Genomic DNA, 18,242 nt, shown 5'->3' with positions numbered 1-18,242 from the left:
CACCATTGAAATATCTAGCTTGATTAGTTAGGGGTAGTAGGGGTAGTAACCGCCGCAATAAGCAAGCTACACCCATGCTTATTTGTTTTACCCAGACTATGTTATACAGTCCTTATTGATTGTTTTTCTTCTCCCCTGCTGTTGAAGCAGGGAGCTATGCTGGAAATGCGTGATGTATCAGTCTTCTCCCATGCTGTTGAAGCAGAGAGCCATGCTGGATATGCATCAAAAGTGAAGTATCAGGCACATTTGGTTGGGGGTAGTAACCGCCGTAACAAGCCAGCTACTCCCCTCTTTGTGAGTGTAAATCCATTTTTCCACATTTCCTCTTGCTGTTGAAGCTTAGAGCGATGTTAGAGTCACAGTAAGCATGTGTATGTTTATTGAATAAGGGTATTGTCTCCAGGCAGTAGCTGTCATTCTGGTGAGTCACCCACTCTTCATTGGCGGCCTCTGACTTTATGGATCCACAGTGTTTTATCCCACGCCCCTTGAAGTCCTTCACAGTTCTGGTCTTCACCACATCCTCCGGAAGGGCATTCCAGGCGTCCACCACCCTCTCCGTGAAGAAATACTTCCTGACATTGGTTCTGAATCTTCCTCCCTGGAGCTTCAAATCGTGACCCCTGGTTCTGCTGATTTTTTCCTACGGAACAGGTTTGTCGTTGTCTTTGGATCATTAAAACCTTTCAAGTATCTGAAAGTCTGTATCATATCTCCTCTGCTCCTCCTTTCCTCCAGGGTGTACATATTTAGATTCTTCAATCTCTCCTCATACGTCATGCGATGAAGATCCTCCACCTTCCTGGTCGCCCTTCTCTTACCGCTTCCATCTTGTCTTTGTCTTTTTGTAGATACGGTCTCCAGAACTGAACACAGTACTCCAGGTGAGGCCTCACCAAGGACCTGTACAAGGGAATAATCACTTCCCTTTTCTTACTCGATATTCCTCTCTCTATCATGAGGATGATTGGTGTAGAGAGATTCCACATCCAACGTGATCAGAAGAAGATCGGTAGTGTCTAGATGAAGTTGTTCCAAAAAAATTAATCATGTCCTGAGAATCACAAATATATGATGGCTTCAATGGGACAAATGGTGCAAGAAAAAAATTGACTAACTGGGATATAGAGGTTCAAGCAATGAACCCCTGCTAGAAACAATGGGTCTCCCTGGTGGATTGACCAATCTTTTATGAATGTTTGGTAAGATGTAAAAAACCGGAACATGTGGATGGCTCTTGACCAAAAAAATTTTTCTTTGAGGGTAATGAATCCCATATCAAAAGCTGATGTTACAATTTGAGAAATTTGTATCTTTAATACAGAAGTTGATCTTCAGATAACGACTAATAGAAATGATGGATTTACAGGTTGCATTCAATTGCACCTTTTGATTTAAATGCTGAATGTGATTTAAGCATTTTTTAAAATTGATCCATCAAGTTTTCTTTCACTTCATAGATGAGTTATTATCCAACATTGATACAAGTTTTCTTTCATGTCCTCATACATACTACATCATAAACATATTTAAGCAGTGTCAACCCGGTTTCATCTTGCTCTGAAAGACACTGAGACCTGTTTGGTCCGATCTGACATTTTTGGGATTAAAATTGATCATTGTTGTGACCCCTTGATGAACCTTTTTCAAGCAAAACATCGGCCGTGTCAGGCTTCCTATGGAATTTCATCATCAGGATTAAAGCACTCAATTAATTGAATTTTTTGCGTTGAAGATAACTTTGCAAGTTTGACTTTGTTTACAACACTTTATTCACTTAAACACAAGGTGGACGATTGAAAAGACCGGGCGATTCAAGTCTTTTTGAACACGCCATCTGGCTTGCTGACACCTTAAATGCTAAGCCCTTGTTATATGATTTATGTTTTGGTTTCCCTTTATTTTTGATGGTTGATTCTTGTGGGTTACTTAGTAGGCTTTGTTTTCTTTACAATTGTCTCTTTCTTGAAATGTGCTGATAAATTCTGCCCATTTACCAAAATGATCATTGGAATTTAAGGATAGAGACTTGTTTTCATTCTTACTTCAGCACTTTTTCAGTATTGGTGCTGTTAGGAATGTTTGAAAGTCTATTGAAGCAGCTCAATAAGTACTAAAGGAAGGGGAGAGAGAGAGAGAGACTCAATAAAGACCAATAGGTCACTTTACTATTTGTACCAGGCTTGGGGGTTTGGGGGTTGGGGTAGGCACAGGGGGGCACTTTTACATACACAGTCAGAGGTACGACCTGGAAAGAATACGTCCGTGAACAATTTGTGTCATTTGGCATGCTGAAAGGGAAAGAGAAGTAGATTTATAGAATGTACTCTCGGCCAAGCTTGATTAAAGCTATGTACCTCTCTTTTCCCTTTCAGCACTCCACATGACACAAAATGTTCACTGATGTATTCTTTGCAGGTCGTACCTCTGAGCGCACTGTATAACCTGCAGTTGGACATGGGTTGAATAGGCGCTAATCAATCCCCTTATACAATAAGGGGATTAGCACCTCTATAACACATGCCCAACGCGGAGTGAGTCTAATAGCGCTCATCACATGCAAATGCATGTGATTGGGGCTATTAGCATTCACTCCAGATGCAAAAAAAAAAAAAATGTGCGTCTAGGACGCACATTTAGCGATCAGAAATTAATGCCTGCCTGGAGCACGTGTTAAGTGCTGAGCACTCCTTAAACCAGTATAGAAAGCAGAAAAAACTGCTTTTCTGTAAATATCGTTGCAATATTAAGTAGGAGGAAAAAGTAAACAAATTTTAACAAAAAAAAAAAAAGTTTAAAAAAACACCAGCAGTCAGGTGCAGAAATTGGACGCTCAATTGAGAAGCGTCTGTTTCCTGAACCCCTGGCTGTGCGGTGTTTAGGAAAACCCACGCCGATAAACTCAGCGTCAGTTTTCCTAACCAGCGGAGGACCAGCGCACTCAGGCTCTCGTTAGCAAGGAGACGCACAAGAGATCCTAGCGCCTTCTTGCTAACGCGATCCCCTAATTTAAATATTGCATGGCACCCCCAGGGGGTGGCTTGGGGGCACGTTAAGAAAGCAGGTGCTGACTGTTCAGTGCCCACTTTCTGCGCCAAAGTATTGCATCATCCCCATTATTTCCATACTTTATGATCTGCCAGTGCATTATTTGCAATACTTTATGATCTGCCAGTGCATTATTTCCATACTTTATGATCTGCCAGTGCATTATTTGCAATACTTTATGATCTGCCAGTGCATTATTTCCATACTTTATGATCTGCCAGTGGCAACTTGTGGTTCCACATTTTTTTTTTTACTTTATTTTTATTGTACATATATAAATTTTAACAAAGCATCCACTTTGTAACAGCAACTTTGTACGTTACAATATTAAGAAAAAAGAAAAAAAACAGACTATTGTAACTGTACCCATTAGACCCCAAGCATGGGGGAGGTCCGGCCAATAAGGGAGAAATTACAGGAAAACAAAATAAATAGAAATGGTTTAGCTTAAACAAAAAAAAAAAAAAGCCTTGCCACTATACTATGTGGATGATTCCGATCTTACAGATACAGAGAATAACATCTTTTTAGAATCTAGAAAAGCTTTAAGTTGTTCTGGTATAAAAAAAAAAATAATAATCATTATTGAACTTAACTTTATGTTTGCATAGGTATCTCAGAAAGAAGGATGCTCCTATAGCCAGGAACTCTCTTCTTCTTCTTTCTTGTGTTGGCTTTGCCAAATCCAGAAATATCCAGACTTTCTGGCCCATGAATAAAGCAGCAGATTTCCTAAAAAAAAATAAAATTTCATAACAGAACTTAAATCTTTTTCAGAAAAATGGGATAGTAGAAGTGTGGCTCTTTCCTATATTTCATAATTAGATGACTCAAAAAAATCAGTCTGGTTAGCCATGAGCACAGCTTGAGTCCATGAACGGGATGGTAGAAAATATACTTTATCCAGGGGGGAGCTGAATCTGAAGTAAACTCCAACACTTCTAGGAAATATCTTTTCAATGTCAGATGAGGAAACTCTGTCACTACCCTTGGAAAATTTAGTAGACGTAGATTTAAATGTCTCGACCTATTTTCAATAAATTCCCCCTTCCTATTTAAAAAACCGCAGTCCTGAATTATAGAACCCTGAGCTCCTTTTATAATACAACTCTCTTCTTCTAGTGGGGACACTGATGTTAAAGAATGTAGATGTTGGGACACTGATGTTGGAGGATATAGATGTTGGGACACTGATGTTGGGGGATAAAGATGTTGGGACACTGATGTTGGGGGATATAGATATCGGGACATGAATTTTGGTTATAGACATGGGGACAGTGATGTTGAAGGACATAGATGTTGGGACATGAATTTTGGTTATAGACATGGGGACACTGATGTTGAAGTATACAGATGTTGGGACACTGATGTTGGGGGATATAGATGCTGGGATACTGATGTTGGGGGATATAGATGTTGGGACACGGATGTTGGGGGATTATGGATGTGGAGACATTGATTTAGAGAGTGTGTGAACATGGGGATACACTGATGGGGATATAAATGTGAGGCAGATGGATGAGGCATTCTGATGTTTGGGGATTTAAAACAGCGTGGGGTATTGATGACAGTATGATGGATAGGAGGAGAGACTGGGGGACACTGATGTTGGGGGATTGGTGGCAGAGTGATGGAAGAGTGGGAGGTAGAAGGTGAGTTGTCTTTCACAGTTTTTCTTTATCTTTTTACCTTTCAGAAATGTAATCTGGCAGAGATGTGAAGAGAGGAATAAGAGCGAAAGTGACCCTTCATTGCACAGCTGGAATAAGAACCAGAGTGACCCTTCATTGCACAGCTGGAATAAGAACCAGAGTGACCCTTCATTGCACAGCTGGAAGAACAGTCAGAGTGACATCTTGCACAGCTGTGCATTCTGGGCAAGAAATGAGAGCAGGATTTCTGTGATTGTAAATATTACAATGGCCTCGCATCTTGTTGTCACCTATGTCAAGAAGTCATTTTTGATGCACCACATTGGTGAGTAGATCCTATGGGAATTCAGCATATTCCTCCCTTTCTGAATCTTCTGCCTTTTCCTGGCATTATAGTTTCACATCCAGTACTTTTATCTATGCTGAAAAGGGAAGGGGCCAGGGCAGAGAGAGAGTGGGGATTTCATTTTTAAATCAATGCACATGGTTTAAGCTGAGGACTTTCATCCTATTGCAAAGCAGGTGCAAAGTCTGTGAGTACTAAGCACACCTGGGAGCTCTCTGGATTTGACCTGAAGACTCTGGAATTCCAAAGGAATTACCGAGTATCCAGGCCAACAACCAAAAACTCCAGGTGCTGCTACAGAAGCAGGTGCTGGAAGAAAAGGTTGCCTGGGGTGTGCATGGGTGGGGGGGAGGGAGGGAAGAAGGAAGAGGAATGAGGAGGAGAAGCATCAGGCTCTTGCAGCAGAAGAGAAAAAACAGGGGTTGCATGGACCCATTGTGGGGGGAGGGGGGCACAAGAGTAAGGAGATGGAGATCCCTCGGCCCAATGCAGGAAAAGGAGGAAGAGATCTGGCAGGCTGGGAGGAGACTGTTGTCAGCGTTAGGGTTTTTTTTAAATTTATTTACAGAATTTATATTTGCCTATCCACCATTGTAGATGTTTGCAGTAAGGAGAGAGAGAGTGAGCATGTGTCTGAATGAGAGTGAGTGTGAGTGTGTAGGGAGGGGGAGAGGGAAAGGGAGAGAGCATGGGAATGAGAGGAGAAACGTGAGTGTGAATGTGGGCATGTGTGGTTGTGAGAGTGTGAGTGCATGTGTGTGTGGAAGAGGCAGAGAAGTATGTACATAGGAGACTATATGTGTGGAAGAATGATCATCTAAGAGAGTGAGCTTCCAGCCAAGTGATTCACCATTTTCACAGGGTTGGTACGCTGAATGTGTTTACTAATCCCACCACTCTCATCAAGCTGAACACACCATACTTCGGCAATTAATCTGCATGTTTCTTAAATCTGTGTTCACTAATCCCACAAAACTGGGCATGCTATAATTCAGCAGCAAAACTGCACATATCTTCAAATCATGGTCATTGATCCTGACACAGGCCAATATTTCACCTCAGAAAAGAGGCTGCCTTAGGGGACCTCCAAAAACTACAACTAAACCATCAAAACTATTGGCAAAAATAAAAAAAACCCAACCCACTCAACTCAAAATTTAACCTTCATTCAACTGACAAAAGATGCAAAAGAAATAATAAACACCTACAATCTCCAACCATAGCAATCTAAATAAAAAAACATACAACAAATAAGTTCACATATTCTTCAAAAACTGAAAATAGCATAATAAAGCAAATCTAATACATTCATACCATTAGACTCCATATACACTTCCACTCTCAAAAACCTCATTCATTCAATACACATTCAATACACATACTCATACGTTGTAACAATGTGTCATTACTATAAGCAGAAACATTGTTGCACTAAGGCACAACAGTGTAGCGTTGAATCAAACCATCAAAGTAGACCTTATATAGAAACAATTTACTCTCTCAGCTGCATTGCACTGAGCCATTACAATGTAACATATAAACAGAGACTTTGTATAGACAACTTACGGGAAGATTTTGTAAGGTGCGCACGCTTCCCGGCACGCGCACATGGATGCGCTGATTTTATAATATGCAGGGGCCGGCACACACATGTTATAAAATTGGTGGGCAGTGCACGCATGCGTGCCAGATTTTATAATCCGTGTGCATGGCGCGTGCAATGGGGGGGTAAAATTGTGCAAATTCGTGTGGCAATGCATTACAGGCTTCCTTAATTGGAGCGGACTGGGAGGGAACTTCCCTACCCTCTACCCCTCTACTCTCCAACCCCTAAATCTAAAAAAAATTTTTTTTACCTTTTTTTCTCAATTTACTTCAGTCCCCGAGCTGAAGTAAGTTGTGCGCGCTGGTAGAGCGAACAATGGCGCTGTCCCGGCTCTCCCCGCCCAAAACATGCCCTCTGGCTCGCCCCTTCCAAGAGGCCCGGCACATGAGCGCATCCCGCCCTTTATACGCGTGGCCAGGCCTCTTGGAAGATTCGCCTGGCACGCATAAGGCCCGGCCAGACACATATAGGCCGGAATTTATTTACATGGGCCGGGCCTTTAAAATCAGAGGGAATGAAATGTAAAAAAAAAGAATTGTTGGGCTGCACAGATATAGTCCAGCTTCTATTTGACCCAATGGAAGAACATCATCACGTGATTGCAATTTCAAAATGGACCCCTCGTTGTAGAGTCTCCTCTCCACTAAACAAGGCTCCCCTCCTGTGCATGGAAACCTTTGAGATGCTTAAATGTCTCTATCATTTCTCCCCTATCTCACCTTTCCTCTAGGATATTCATGTTTATATCTTTAAGCCTATCTCCATATGCTTTAGAACGAAGACCACTGACCACGTTAGTAACCCCCTCTGGACAACTCCATCCTGTTTATATCCTTATGAAGGTGCAGTCTCCAGAACTGTACTCAGTATTCCCAGTGAGGTCTCACCAGGGACCTATACAGGAGCAATATCTCCTCTCTTTTTACATAGTTACATAGTAATGATGGCAGAAAAGGACCAAATGGTACATCCAGTTTACTCAGCAAGGTTCTTATGGTAGTATTTATTTTATTCATTTATTATTTAAACTTATATACCACAAAACGTCCATACAGTTTTTTGTTCAATGTGGTTTACATAAAACATACATAAAAGTACAAATAGAACATATAAAACTATTATCACATACAACACAATATAAAATCTACTAAAAAAAAAAAAAGTGTTTTCACCCAAATGCCTCTTGGAAAAACAACAACTTTACACATTTCCTAAACACTTTTTTGTCTGTCCCCTTTCTCAATTGCAATGGTAAAGCATTCTAACATATTGGGGCCACATATGAAAAAGCTCTACCCATATTCTTTGAGATTTTTAATCTCTATTTGAGGGTACTGCAATAAATGCTTTTAGTGCAATGAAGAGCATGGACTGGACAATACCGTATTAGTTTTTTTCAAAGAACCCAAGGTGGATCTTCATGGAACAACTTGAATGTTGTGACCAATAATCAAAATTTTACCCTGTGCTTTAAGGCAACCAATGTAAAGTCTGCGATGCCGGGCTGATATGTTCATATGTTTTCAAACCCAACAAAAAGCATGCAGCAACGTGTTGAATTAACTGCAACATGTGCATTAATTTTCTTTATTTATTTATTTAGTTTGTTATTCTGTTTATTTATTTATTTATTTATTTATTTGTTTTTATATACTGACATTCGTGATAACATCACACTGGTTTACATCAAATAATAACAGATAAAATGTACATAAAAATAAAATTAGGACATAAGTTACAGGATAAAAAACAACAATACTAATCTAAAATATCATTAAATAATACATCGTAAAACATAATAAAATATTATAAAAAACATAAAATAAACTAGCCTAAAAAGCACTCGTCCATGCTAATCTTTTCACACATATGCTTGCAAGAAAAGCCATGTTTTAAAATTTTTTTTAAAGGTCTGCGAATTCACTTCCAGCCTTAATTCTAAAGGTAATGAGTTCCATAGCCCTGGTCCTGCCAGAGATAGTGCTCTCTCTCTTACTGAGTTTAGGGGACGGGATAGTTAAAAGCCCCTGGCCTGCAGAGCGCAGATTTCGCTGAGGGGCATGAAAATGTAAGGCAGCATTAAACCATTCAATGTTTTCATTAAAAATTGTTTTATGAATTAAAACTAAAGTCTTAAATTTAATTCTAAAAGTAATTGGCAACCAGTGTAGTTCCTTTAAAATTGGGGTTATGTGCTCATATTTCCTGGTGTTTGTTAAAAGTCATGCAGCAGAGTTCTGAAGTAGTTGAAGTGGTGTTGCAATAGTCCATTTTAGAGAAGATAAGAGCTTGTAAAAGCAGTCTAAAAACATTGGCATGAAGGAGGGGCTTCAATTTAAAAAAAAAAGTCTTTTAATAACATATTGATAAAATTCTTCATATTTACTCCCCTATGAGGAAAGACTAAAGAGGTTAGGGCTGTTCAGCTTGGAGAAGAGACGGCTGAGGGGGGATATGATAGAGGTGTTTAAGATCATGAGAGGTCTAGAACGGGTAGATGTGACTCGGTTTATTTACTCTTTCGGATAGTAGAAAGACTAGGGGGCACTCCATGAAGTTAGCATGGGGCACATTTAAGACTAATCGGAGAAAGTTCTTTTTCACTCAACGCACAATTAAACTCTGGAATTTGTTGCCAGAGGATGTGGTTAGTGCAGTTATTTATTTTATTTATTTAGTGCTTTTTTATACCGGCATTCATGATTTACAATCATATCATGTCGGTTTACATGGAACCGGGGTACAACAACCTTAAACATTAACATAGCGAAGAGAGGCAATAGTTACATTGAAACAGGGGTGATAGAACTGGGGAAGCAGACAAAGCAGAAGGTAACTCAATGAGCAGAGCAATTATTTACAGTGTGCTGAATGTTCAGTAATGATAGCTAAGGCGGATCAGTGAACTTAGGGAAAGGCTTGATTAAATAACCAAGTCTTAAGCCTTTTTCTAAATGTCAGCAGGCAGGGTTCCTGTCTGAGTTCAGGGGGGATAGCGTTCCATATGATTGGTCCCGCTGTGGAGAAGGCCCGTTCTCTATTTGCTAGATGATGGGTGGATTTGGTTGGGGGGGCATGCAGGGATCCTTTGTAGGCTTCTCTGATAGCTCTGGACGAGGTGTGTAGTCTGAGTGGGAATTGAAGGTTAAGAGGGGCTTGGTTGTGGATGGTTTGGGGGATGATGCTGAGGGACTTGTGTAGGATTCTGAAACATTGGTAGCCAGTGTAGACGTCTGAGGATGGGTGTGATGTGGTCTCTTCTGCAAGTGTTTGTTAGGATTCTGGCCGCAGTGTTTTGAAGCATCTGAAAAGGTTTGATGGAAGAGGTGGGGAGACCTAGCAAAATGGAGTTGCAGTAGTCTATCTTGGAGAATAGAACGGCTTGGGAGGACAGTTCTGTAATCTTGAAAGTGTAGAAGTGGTTTGGTTGTGTGGTTGATGAAAGTTTTTAAATTCAGACGGTTGTCTCTCTATTAATACTCCCAGGTCTCTTGCATGGGGGTAACCTGCACAGAGCGGCAGTTACCGCCCTTAACAGAAACATGGGGGTAACCTGCACAGAGCGGCAGTTACCGCCCTTAACAGAAACATGGGGGTAACCTGCACGGAGCGGCAGTCACTGCCCTTAACAGAAACATGTGGGTAACCTGCATGGAGCAGCAGTTACTGCCCTTAATAGAAACATGGGGGTAACCTGCACGGAGCGGCAATTACTGCCCTTAACAGAAACATGGGGGTAACCTGCATGGAGCAGCAGTTGCTACCCTTAACAGAAACATGGGGGTAACCTGCATGGAGCGGCAGTTGCTACCCTTAACAGAAACATGGGGGTAACCTGCATGGAGCGGCAGTTACTGCCCTTAACAGAAACATGGGGGTAACCTGCACGGAGCGGGCAGTTACTACCCTTAACAGAAACATGGGGGTAACCTGCACGGAGCGGCAGGTTACTACCCTTAACAGAAACATGGGGGTAACCTGCACGGAGCGGCAGTTACTGCCCTTATCAGAAACATGGGGATAACCTGCACGGAGCGGCAGTTACTACCCTTAACAGAAACATGGGGATAACCTGCACGGAGCGGCAGTTACTACTCTTAACAGAAACATGGGGGTAACCTGCACGGAGCGGCAGTTACCACCCTTAACAGAAACATGGGGGTAACCTGCACGGAGCGGCAGTTACCGCCTTAACAGAAACATGGGGGTAACCTGCACGGAGCGGCAGTTACCGCCCTTAACAGAAACATGGGGGTAACCTGCACGGAGCGGCAGTTACCTGCCCTTAACAGAAACATGGGGGTAACCTGCACGGAGCGGCAGTTACCTGCCCTTAACAGAAACATGGGGGTAACCTGCACGGAGCGGCAGTTACTGCCCTTAACAGAAACATGGGGGTAACCTGCACGGAGCGGCAGTTACTACCTTACAGAAACATGGGGGGTAACCTGCACGGAGCCAGTTACTGCCCTTAACAGAAACATGGGGGTAACCTGCACGGAGCGGCAGTTACTGCCCTTAACAGAAACATGGGGGTACCTGCACGGAGCGGCAGTTACTGCCCTTAACAGAAACATGGGGGTAACCTGCACGGAGCCGGCAGTTAACTGCCCTTAACAGAAAACATGGGGGTAACCTGCACGGAGCGGCAGTTACTGCCCTTAACAGAAACATGGGGGTAACCTGCATGGAGCGGCAGTTATTGCCCTTAATAGAAACATGGGGGTAACCTGCAAGGAGAGGCAGTTATTGCCCTTAACAGAAACATGGGGGTAACCTGCACGGAGCGGCAGTTACTGCCCTTAACAGAAACATGGGGGTAACCTGCAGGGAGCGGCAGTTACCGCCCTTAACAGAAACATGGGGGTAACCTGCACGGAGCAGCAGTTACTGCCCTTAACAGAAACATGGGGGTAACCTGCAGGGAGCGGCAGTTACTACCCTTAACAGAAACATGGGGGTAACCTGCACGGAGCGGCAGTTACTACCCTTAACAGAAACATGGGGGTAACCTGCAGGGAGCGGCAGTTACTACCCTTAACAGAAACATGGGGTAACCTTAACGGAGCAGCAGTTACTGCCCTTAACAGAAACATGGGAAGAGCCTGCACAGAGCGGCAGTCACTGCCATGGGAAGCTTGCTGGAAATTTGGTCTTTTTCTGCCTACAATACTAGGTATCAATGTTATTACTATCTAGGTAAGCTACTGGTCTCCCGTGCTTTCTGAGGTGTGAGGTACCAGTGTCTCCTGATTGGATTCTTCTTACTTTTCCTTTGGGGGTGTGCTTGTTACATCTTTTGTTTGTCACATTCCACCTATAAATGCAATCTCGTTGCAGTGCTCACAGGGCCACCCAAGGTGCAGAAAGTGGAGGTGACTGGATCCCGGCTGCAGATAGAGTGGGAACCGCCGCTGTTAGAGATCTCAGAGCACCTGATTTACCAAATCAGATACATGCAAGAAAATGGAAAGGAATGGAAGGTAATCTCTGAACAAATTATCCATTGCATCCACTCTGCTTACGCTCGAATCACATAGTGGGTGATTCGATTATTAGGAATGTAGATAGCTGGGTGGCTGATGGGTGTGAGGATCGCCTGGTAACTTGCCTGCCTGGTGCGAAGGTGGCAGACCTCACGCGTCACCTAGATAGGATTATAGACAGTGCTGGGGAGGAGCCGGCTGTCGTGGTACATGTGGGCACCAACGACATAGGAAAATGTGGGAGGGAGGTTCTGGAAGCCAAATTTAGGCTCTTAGGTAGAAAACTTAAATCCAGAACCTCCAGGGTAGCTTTCTCTGAAATGCTCCCTGTTCCACGCGCAGGTCCCCAGAGGCAGGCAGAGCTCCGGAGTCTCAATGCATGGATGAGACGATGGTGCAAGGAAGAGGGATTCAGTTTTGTTAGGAACTGGGGAACCTTTTGGGGAAGGGGGAGTCTCTTCCGAAGGGATGGGCTGCACCTTAACCAGGGTGGAACCAGACTGCTGGCACTAACCTTTAAAAAGGAGATAGAGCAGCTTTTAAACTAGAACAAAGGGGAAAGCTGACAGTCGCTCAGCAGCGCATGGTTCAGAGAGAGGTATCTTTAAAGGATACTAATGATGCATTAGAATTAGGGCATCCCGACAGTGAGGTTCCAATAAGAAAAGTAGTCCAAGTGCCTGTAACTAAAAACTCACCTGAGCTAAAAAATTCTAACTTATCCCTATCAATTAAAAAGCAGAATGAAAATACAAACAAAAAACAAACTTTGAAATGTTTGTATGCTAATGCCAGAAGTCTAAGAAGTAATTTGGGAAAATTAGAATGTATAGCAGTGAATGAAAAGATAGAAACCTGGTGGAAGGAAGATAACCAATGGAATTCTGTGATACCAGAGTACAAATTATATCGTAGTGATAGGATGGATCATCTTGGGCGGGGTGCCATAGAGTCCTGCAAAAGAATAAATGCACAATACAATCTTTATTGTTTAACTTTTTATTTAATAATTTGCATACAGTCAAACTCACATTTATAAATGCTTTATTTCTGGGTGTGTTAGAGGAATGTGATAATGAAAGAGAATATAGAATAAACTACATATCAAAGGACCAGAAACGGAAGCCAAAAAGGAAGTCTGAACTGTAAAGCTTTCCACATATAATATTTCAAGGCACTGGAGGTATCCCATAAATTTTCCAATAACATTCCCAAATGCCATCATTCTTGCACTTACGATCTGCCCAGCGATAAAGTAACTTTTCAGTATCAGCTATGACTGGAGTTTGAGCTCTCCAGTTCTCCAAGCTAGGGTTGGTTTTCCATGTCGATGCCACTAACAGCAGTTCAGAAACCAGGACCCAGAGCCCACCCATTTCCCAAGCAAACCCGGTGCTCTGGACAAATGAAATCTTTCAGAGCCCCATTTTTTATTTCCTGTGTCACAGCTGCCCAAAACTGTCTGATCCCAGGACATTCCCACCACATTTGTATAAAGGAACCCAATGCTCCACATATTCCGGTTTATATTTCAGGCACGAAATAAGTACAGTAGCAGCCTAACCATCAGTTCAGATAGTTTTGTGTGCCGAGATCCATAAAGGTTGCAAATCTTTTTCAGTGACGGCGAGATTCAAAACTTCATTCCATTTTTCAATTAATTAAGGATTAGTACTAAACCCAAGTATAGCCAGTAGAATACCCCAATACACTATTGAAATACCTTACCTCTGTACATCAACATGGATAAGAACATAAAAAATTGCCATGCTGGGTCAGACCAAGGGTCCATCAAGCCCAGCATCCTGTTTCCAACAGAGGCCAAACCAGGCCATAAGAACCTCGCAATTACCCAAATATTAAGAAGATCCCATGCTACTGATGCAATTAATAGCAGTGACTATTTCCTAAGTAAACTTAATTAATAGCCGTTAATGGACTTCTCCTCCAAGAACTTATCAAAACTTTTTTTGAACCCAGCTACACTAACTGCACTAACCACATCCTCGGGCAGTGAATGCCAGAGCTTTATTGTGCATTGAGTGAAAAATAATTTTCTCCGATTAGTCTTAAATGTGCTACTTGCTAACTTCATGGATTGCCCCCTAGTCCTTCTATTATCAAAAGTGTAAATAACCGAGTCACATCTACTCGTTCAAGACCTCTCATGATCTTAAAGACCTCTATCATATCCCCCCTCAGCCGTCTCTTCTCCAAGCTGAACAGCCCTAACCTCTTCAGCCTTTCCTCATAGGGGAGCTGTTCCATCCCCTTTATCATTTTGGTTGCCCTTCTCTGTACCTTCTCCATCACAACTATACCTTTTTTGAGATGCAGCTCTTCCTCTCATGCTCCTAAATAACAAGTGGAGAGATGTGTGGAGGGGGGGGGATTAGGGAGCAGATTGGCTTTTCTTTGCTTACCCTTCTCTTCTTGCTCTCTGTAGAGAGGAGGGGAGGGGATGGGATGGAATAGGGAACAGAGCAGTTTGTCGTTGCTTTGTCACTTCCAGTCTCAATCCTGAGGGGGGGGGGAGGGGGGACTGCAGCAGGAAGCAGAAGGCTGCTGTCTGATGAGTGAGATTCAGCACAGCTGGGAGACTCCCCGATTTTTGCCCCCTTAGGCACAGGCTTAGTGTAGCTCGGCTTGCCCATGGGTGGGGCAGGTTCTTTCTATTCTATTTAAAGAGCTTCTGTAAACTTGGAGCAAAATAGCTCTCAACAGAGGAGCCCAATATGTATGGAGAAGAGGCTCGAGGTGCAGGATCTTCTCTAGCTCTTGATTCTGAAGCCCGCATGGCTACGGATGAATCTCTCTTCCCATGATATTGCTTTTTCTTCTTCAGTGGTGGGGCGTCTGCCTCCTGAACCCGACCTGAACACTGCTTCTTTGTATTTTTAGTTTGCATCGTGGAAGGTGTGGGAGCGTGGTGCATGGCTGGAGTTGGCATCGTGTCCATCGTAGCCTGTGCTGTATGACCTTCCCTGGGTTGCAGGCATGCCACAGACTCTGGATGTGTCAGCTCAGGTACATTTGGCATGTGATGTGTCATTTTTGGAACACAATGTTCCATCCCAAGCGCATGGTGCGCCGTCTTCAGTACATGGTGCGCCGTCTTCAGTACATGGTGCGCCGTCTTCAGTACATGGTGCGCCAACTTCAGTACATGGTGCGCCAACTTCAGTACATGGTGCGCCAACTTCAGTACATGGTGCGCCGTCTTCAGTACATGGTGCGCCGTTTTCAATGCATGGCCTGCTGCCTCTGACACATGGGGCATCAACTTCAACGCAGGCATTTTGGAGGCCTGGTGAGTCACTTTCAATGAATGGTGCGCCGTCTTTGACAGAAGGTGCGACATCTCCAATGCAGGGAGCATCTGCTGTTCAGGCTGCTCGATGCCACGGCACAGAGCCCAAACGCTCCCGCAGAGGGCAGCTGGTGCTCCTGAGTTTGGGAGTGGTGCAGCTCTCCCAGAGAGGACTGAACTGAGTTTGTGAGTTCTCTTATCTCTCCCGACAAAGAAGATGGGGAGAACTGATGGGGAGATGGTGAGCTTCCTGTGCCGTGCGCCAAACGATCTTTTTTCTGCTCTCTGCCTCTGCACCCTGGCTGGCAACGATGCCGGGCCATTATCCGGCCCAGATATAAGTAACAGTAACTGGGGCCATCCATGAGAGACATTTTATGGCCACATCTGCAATATTTAAAGCTGGAGGTCTTTCTCTCAGCCATGTAGCACTGAAAAGTACAGTTTGGGGGTCGCTAAAGCAAGAATATGTTTTGAAGAAACTGAGGAGAAATTGAGGGACAGGATTCCATACGATAAAATAACTTTTTCCCTACTGGGATAATTAATTCACATAGAAACCAGCAAGCATGCCCAGTGGGGCCAAAGCTTGAAGCTTTGCGAGAAAGCTCTGCCTGCTGCTACCTGATGACCTCACCCGTGCAGCATGGCTAATTCAGCCAAAACAGAACAAATTCTCGCTCGCTACTCGCACCCTGATTGTACAAGCAGGATAACCACCTTGGCCTGTTGTAGCTTCAGCTGGGTGAGTGGAATTGGGAGGCTCAGGAAAAAAGATAAAAAAAACTCTGAAAAGGTTTTGGTGGTTTTTTTTCCTTCTGCTGCTTTGCTGTGGGCTCCTGCCTCTGCTTCCCGCTTAGGTAAGAGATCCCACGGTTGACACCATATGTGGTAACTTGGACAATAGCGGCTTGGGAAACAGCCAGAAAAAATAAGGAGGCAGACTCTGGCTGCTTCCTTTTGTGCAATTTATTTACAGTGGAAAAACAAAGTGCAAAGCGAAACAAACAAATGATGCAGCTCACGCTAAAGTTCAGTTAGCACAGAGTCATAGCAGGTCTTCTCCTGGAGAGGCTTCCTACCCGCTCCCTGGGGTCTCCCTAACCATTCTGGGCCCTGATTCCTCAGAGCATGGTGAAGAGAGCCTCCCTTCACCTAGGATTCCTTGCGGGCTGATCCTTAAGGAGGACTGGGCTAGGTAGTTGTGGCCGGTCCCTTAACATAGAAACATAGAAATGACGGCAGAAAAAGACCAATCGGCCCATCCAGTCTGCCCAGCAAGCTCCCACACTTATCTGTTTCACTGACCAACAAGTTCAGGGCTCTTGTTGGTAATTTGTTTGATTCAAATTTCCTGCCCTCCCCCTGCCATTGATGCAGAGAGTAATGTTGGAGTTGCATCAAAGGTGAAGCATAAGGCTTAATGGTTACGGGTAGTAACCGCCGCATCAAGCAAGTTACCCCGATGCTTGTTTACCCAGACTGCACAGATCAGTGCCTTGTCAGATGTTGTCTGAATGTAATCCTCTTTTCCACATTTCCCCCCTGCCGTTGAAGCAGAGAGCAACGCTGTATATGCATTCAAAGTGATGTATCAGGCTTAATTGGTTTAGGGTAGTAACCGCCGTAATAAGCAAGCTACCCCCATGCTTATTTGTTTACCAAGACTTTGTAGCTCACTCCTTGTTGGTTGTTGTCTAAATGCAAATCCTCTTTTCCACATTTCTCCCTGCCATTGAAGCAGCGGGCAATGTTGGAGTTGCATTAACCGTGTGAAGGCTTATTGAGTAAGGGTGGTAATCACCAGGTAGTAGCATCCATTCCAGCAAGCCACCCCCATGGCTCTTCTCTTCATTCCCATCCTCTAGCCTTTATGGATCCACAGTGTTTATCCCATGCTCCTTTGAATTCCTTCACAGTCTGTCTTCACCACTTCCTCCGGAAGGGCATTCCAGGCATCCACCATCCTCTCAGTAAAGAAATACTTCCTGACATTGGTTCTGAGTCTTCCTCCCTGGAGTTTCAAATCGTGACTCCTAGTTCTACTGATTTTTTTTCCAACAGAAAAGATTTGTTGTTGACCATGGATCATTAAAAACTTTCAAGTATCTGAAAGTCTGTATCATATCACCCCTGCTCCTCCTCTCTTCCAGGGTATACATATTTAGGTTCTTCAATCTCTCATCATAAGTCATTTTATGAAGACCATCCACCTTTTTGGTCACCCTTCTCTGGACCGCCTCCATCCTGTCTCTGTCCCTTTGTAGATACGGTCTCCAGAACTGAACACAATACTCCAGGTGAGGCCTCACCAAGGACCTGTACAAGGGGATAATCACTTCCCTTTTCTTACTCGATATTCCTCTATTTATGCAGCCCAGCATTCTTCTGGCTTTAGCTATCGCCTTGTCACATTGTTTCCCCGACTTCAGATCATTAGACACTATCACCCCAAGGTTTCTCTCCTGCCCCGTGCACATCAGCCCTTCACCCCCCATCGAATACAGTTCTTTCAGATTTCCACACCCCATATGCATGACTCTGCACTTCTTTTCATTGAATCTCAGCTGCAATATCTTCGACCTCTCTTCCAGTTTCCTTAAATCCCGTCTCATTCTCTCCACTCCTTCCGCGTGTGCATTCTGTTGCAGATCTTAGTATCATCTGTAAAAAGACAAACCTTACCTTCTATCTCGTCTGCAATGTCGCTCACATAGATATTGAACAGGACCAGTCCCAACACCGACCCTTGCAGTACTCTGCTCATCACCGCTCTCTCTTCAGAGTAAGT

The 18,242-nt window shown here is 43.6% G+C and overlaps 1 protein-coding gene across 1 annotated transcript in view; it reads left to right on the top strand.

Moving 5' to 3' along the window:
- The window catches only part of MPL (MPL proto-oncogene, thrombopoietin receptor), a 59,425-nt gene that overhangs the window by 35,537 nt on the left and 5,646 nt on the right, over positions 1 to 18,242 (top strand). Inside the window, exons 7-8 of the mRNA XM_029617666.1 lie at positions 4,748 to 5,028; positions 11,996 to 12,138. Coding sequence (XP_029473526.1) covers positions 4,748 to 5,028; positions 11,996 to 12,138 — 424 coding nt within the window. The remainder of the gene's footprint in view (positions 1 to 4,747; positions 5,029 to 11,995; positions 12,139 to 18,242) is intronic.

Source organism: Rhinatrema bivittatum, chromosome 10, assembly GCF_901001135.1.
Source record: "Rhinatrema bivittatum chromosome 10, aRhiBiv1.1, whole genome shotgun sequence".
Classification (NCBI taxonomy): Eukaryota; Metazoa; Chordata; class Amphibia; order Gymnophiona; family Rhinatrematidae; genus Rhinatrema; species Rhinatrema bivittatum.
Note: the sequence above shows the minus strand (reverse complement) of the source record. Positions and strands in the feature narration are given on the sequence as shown.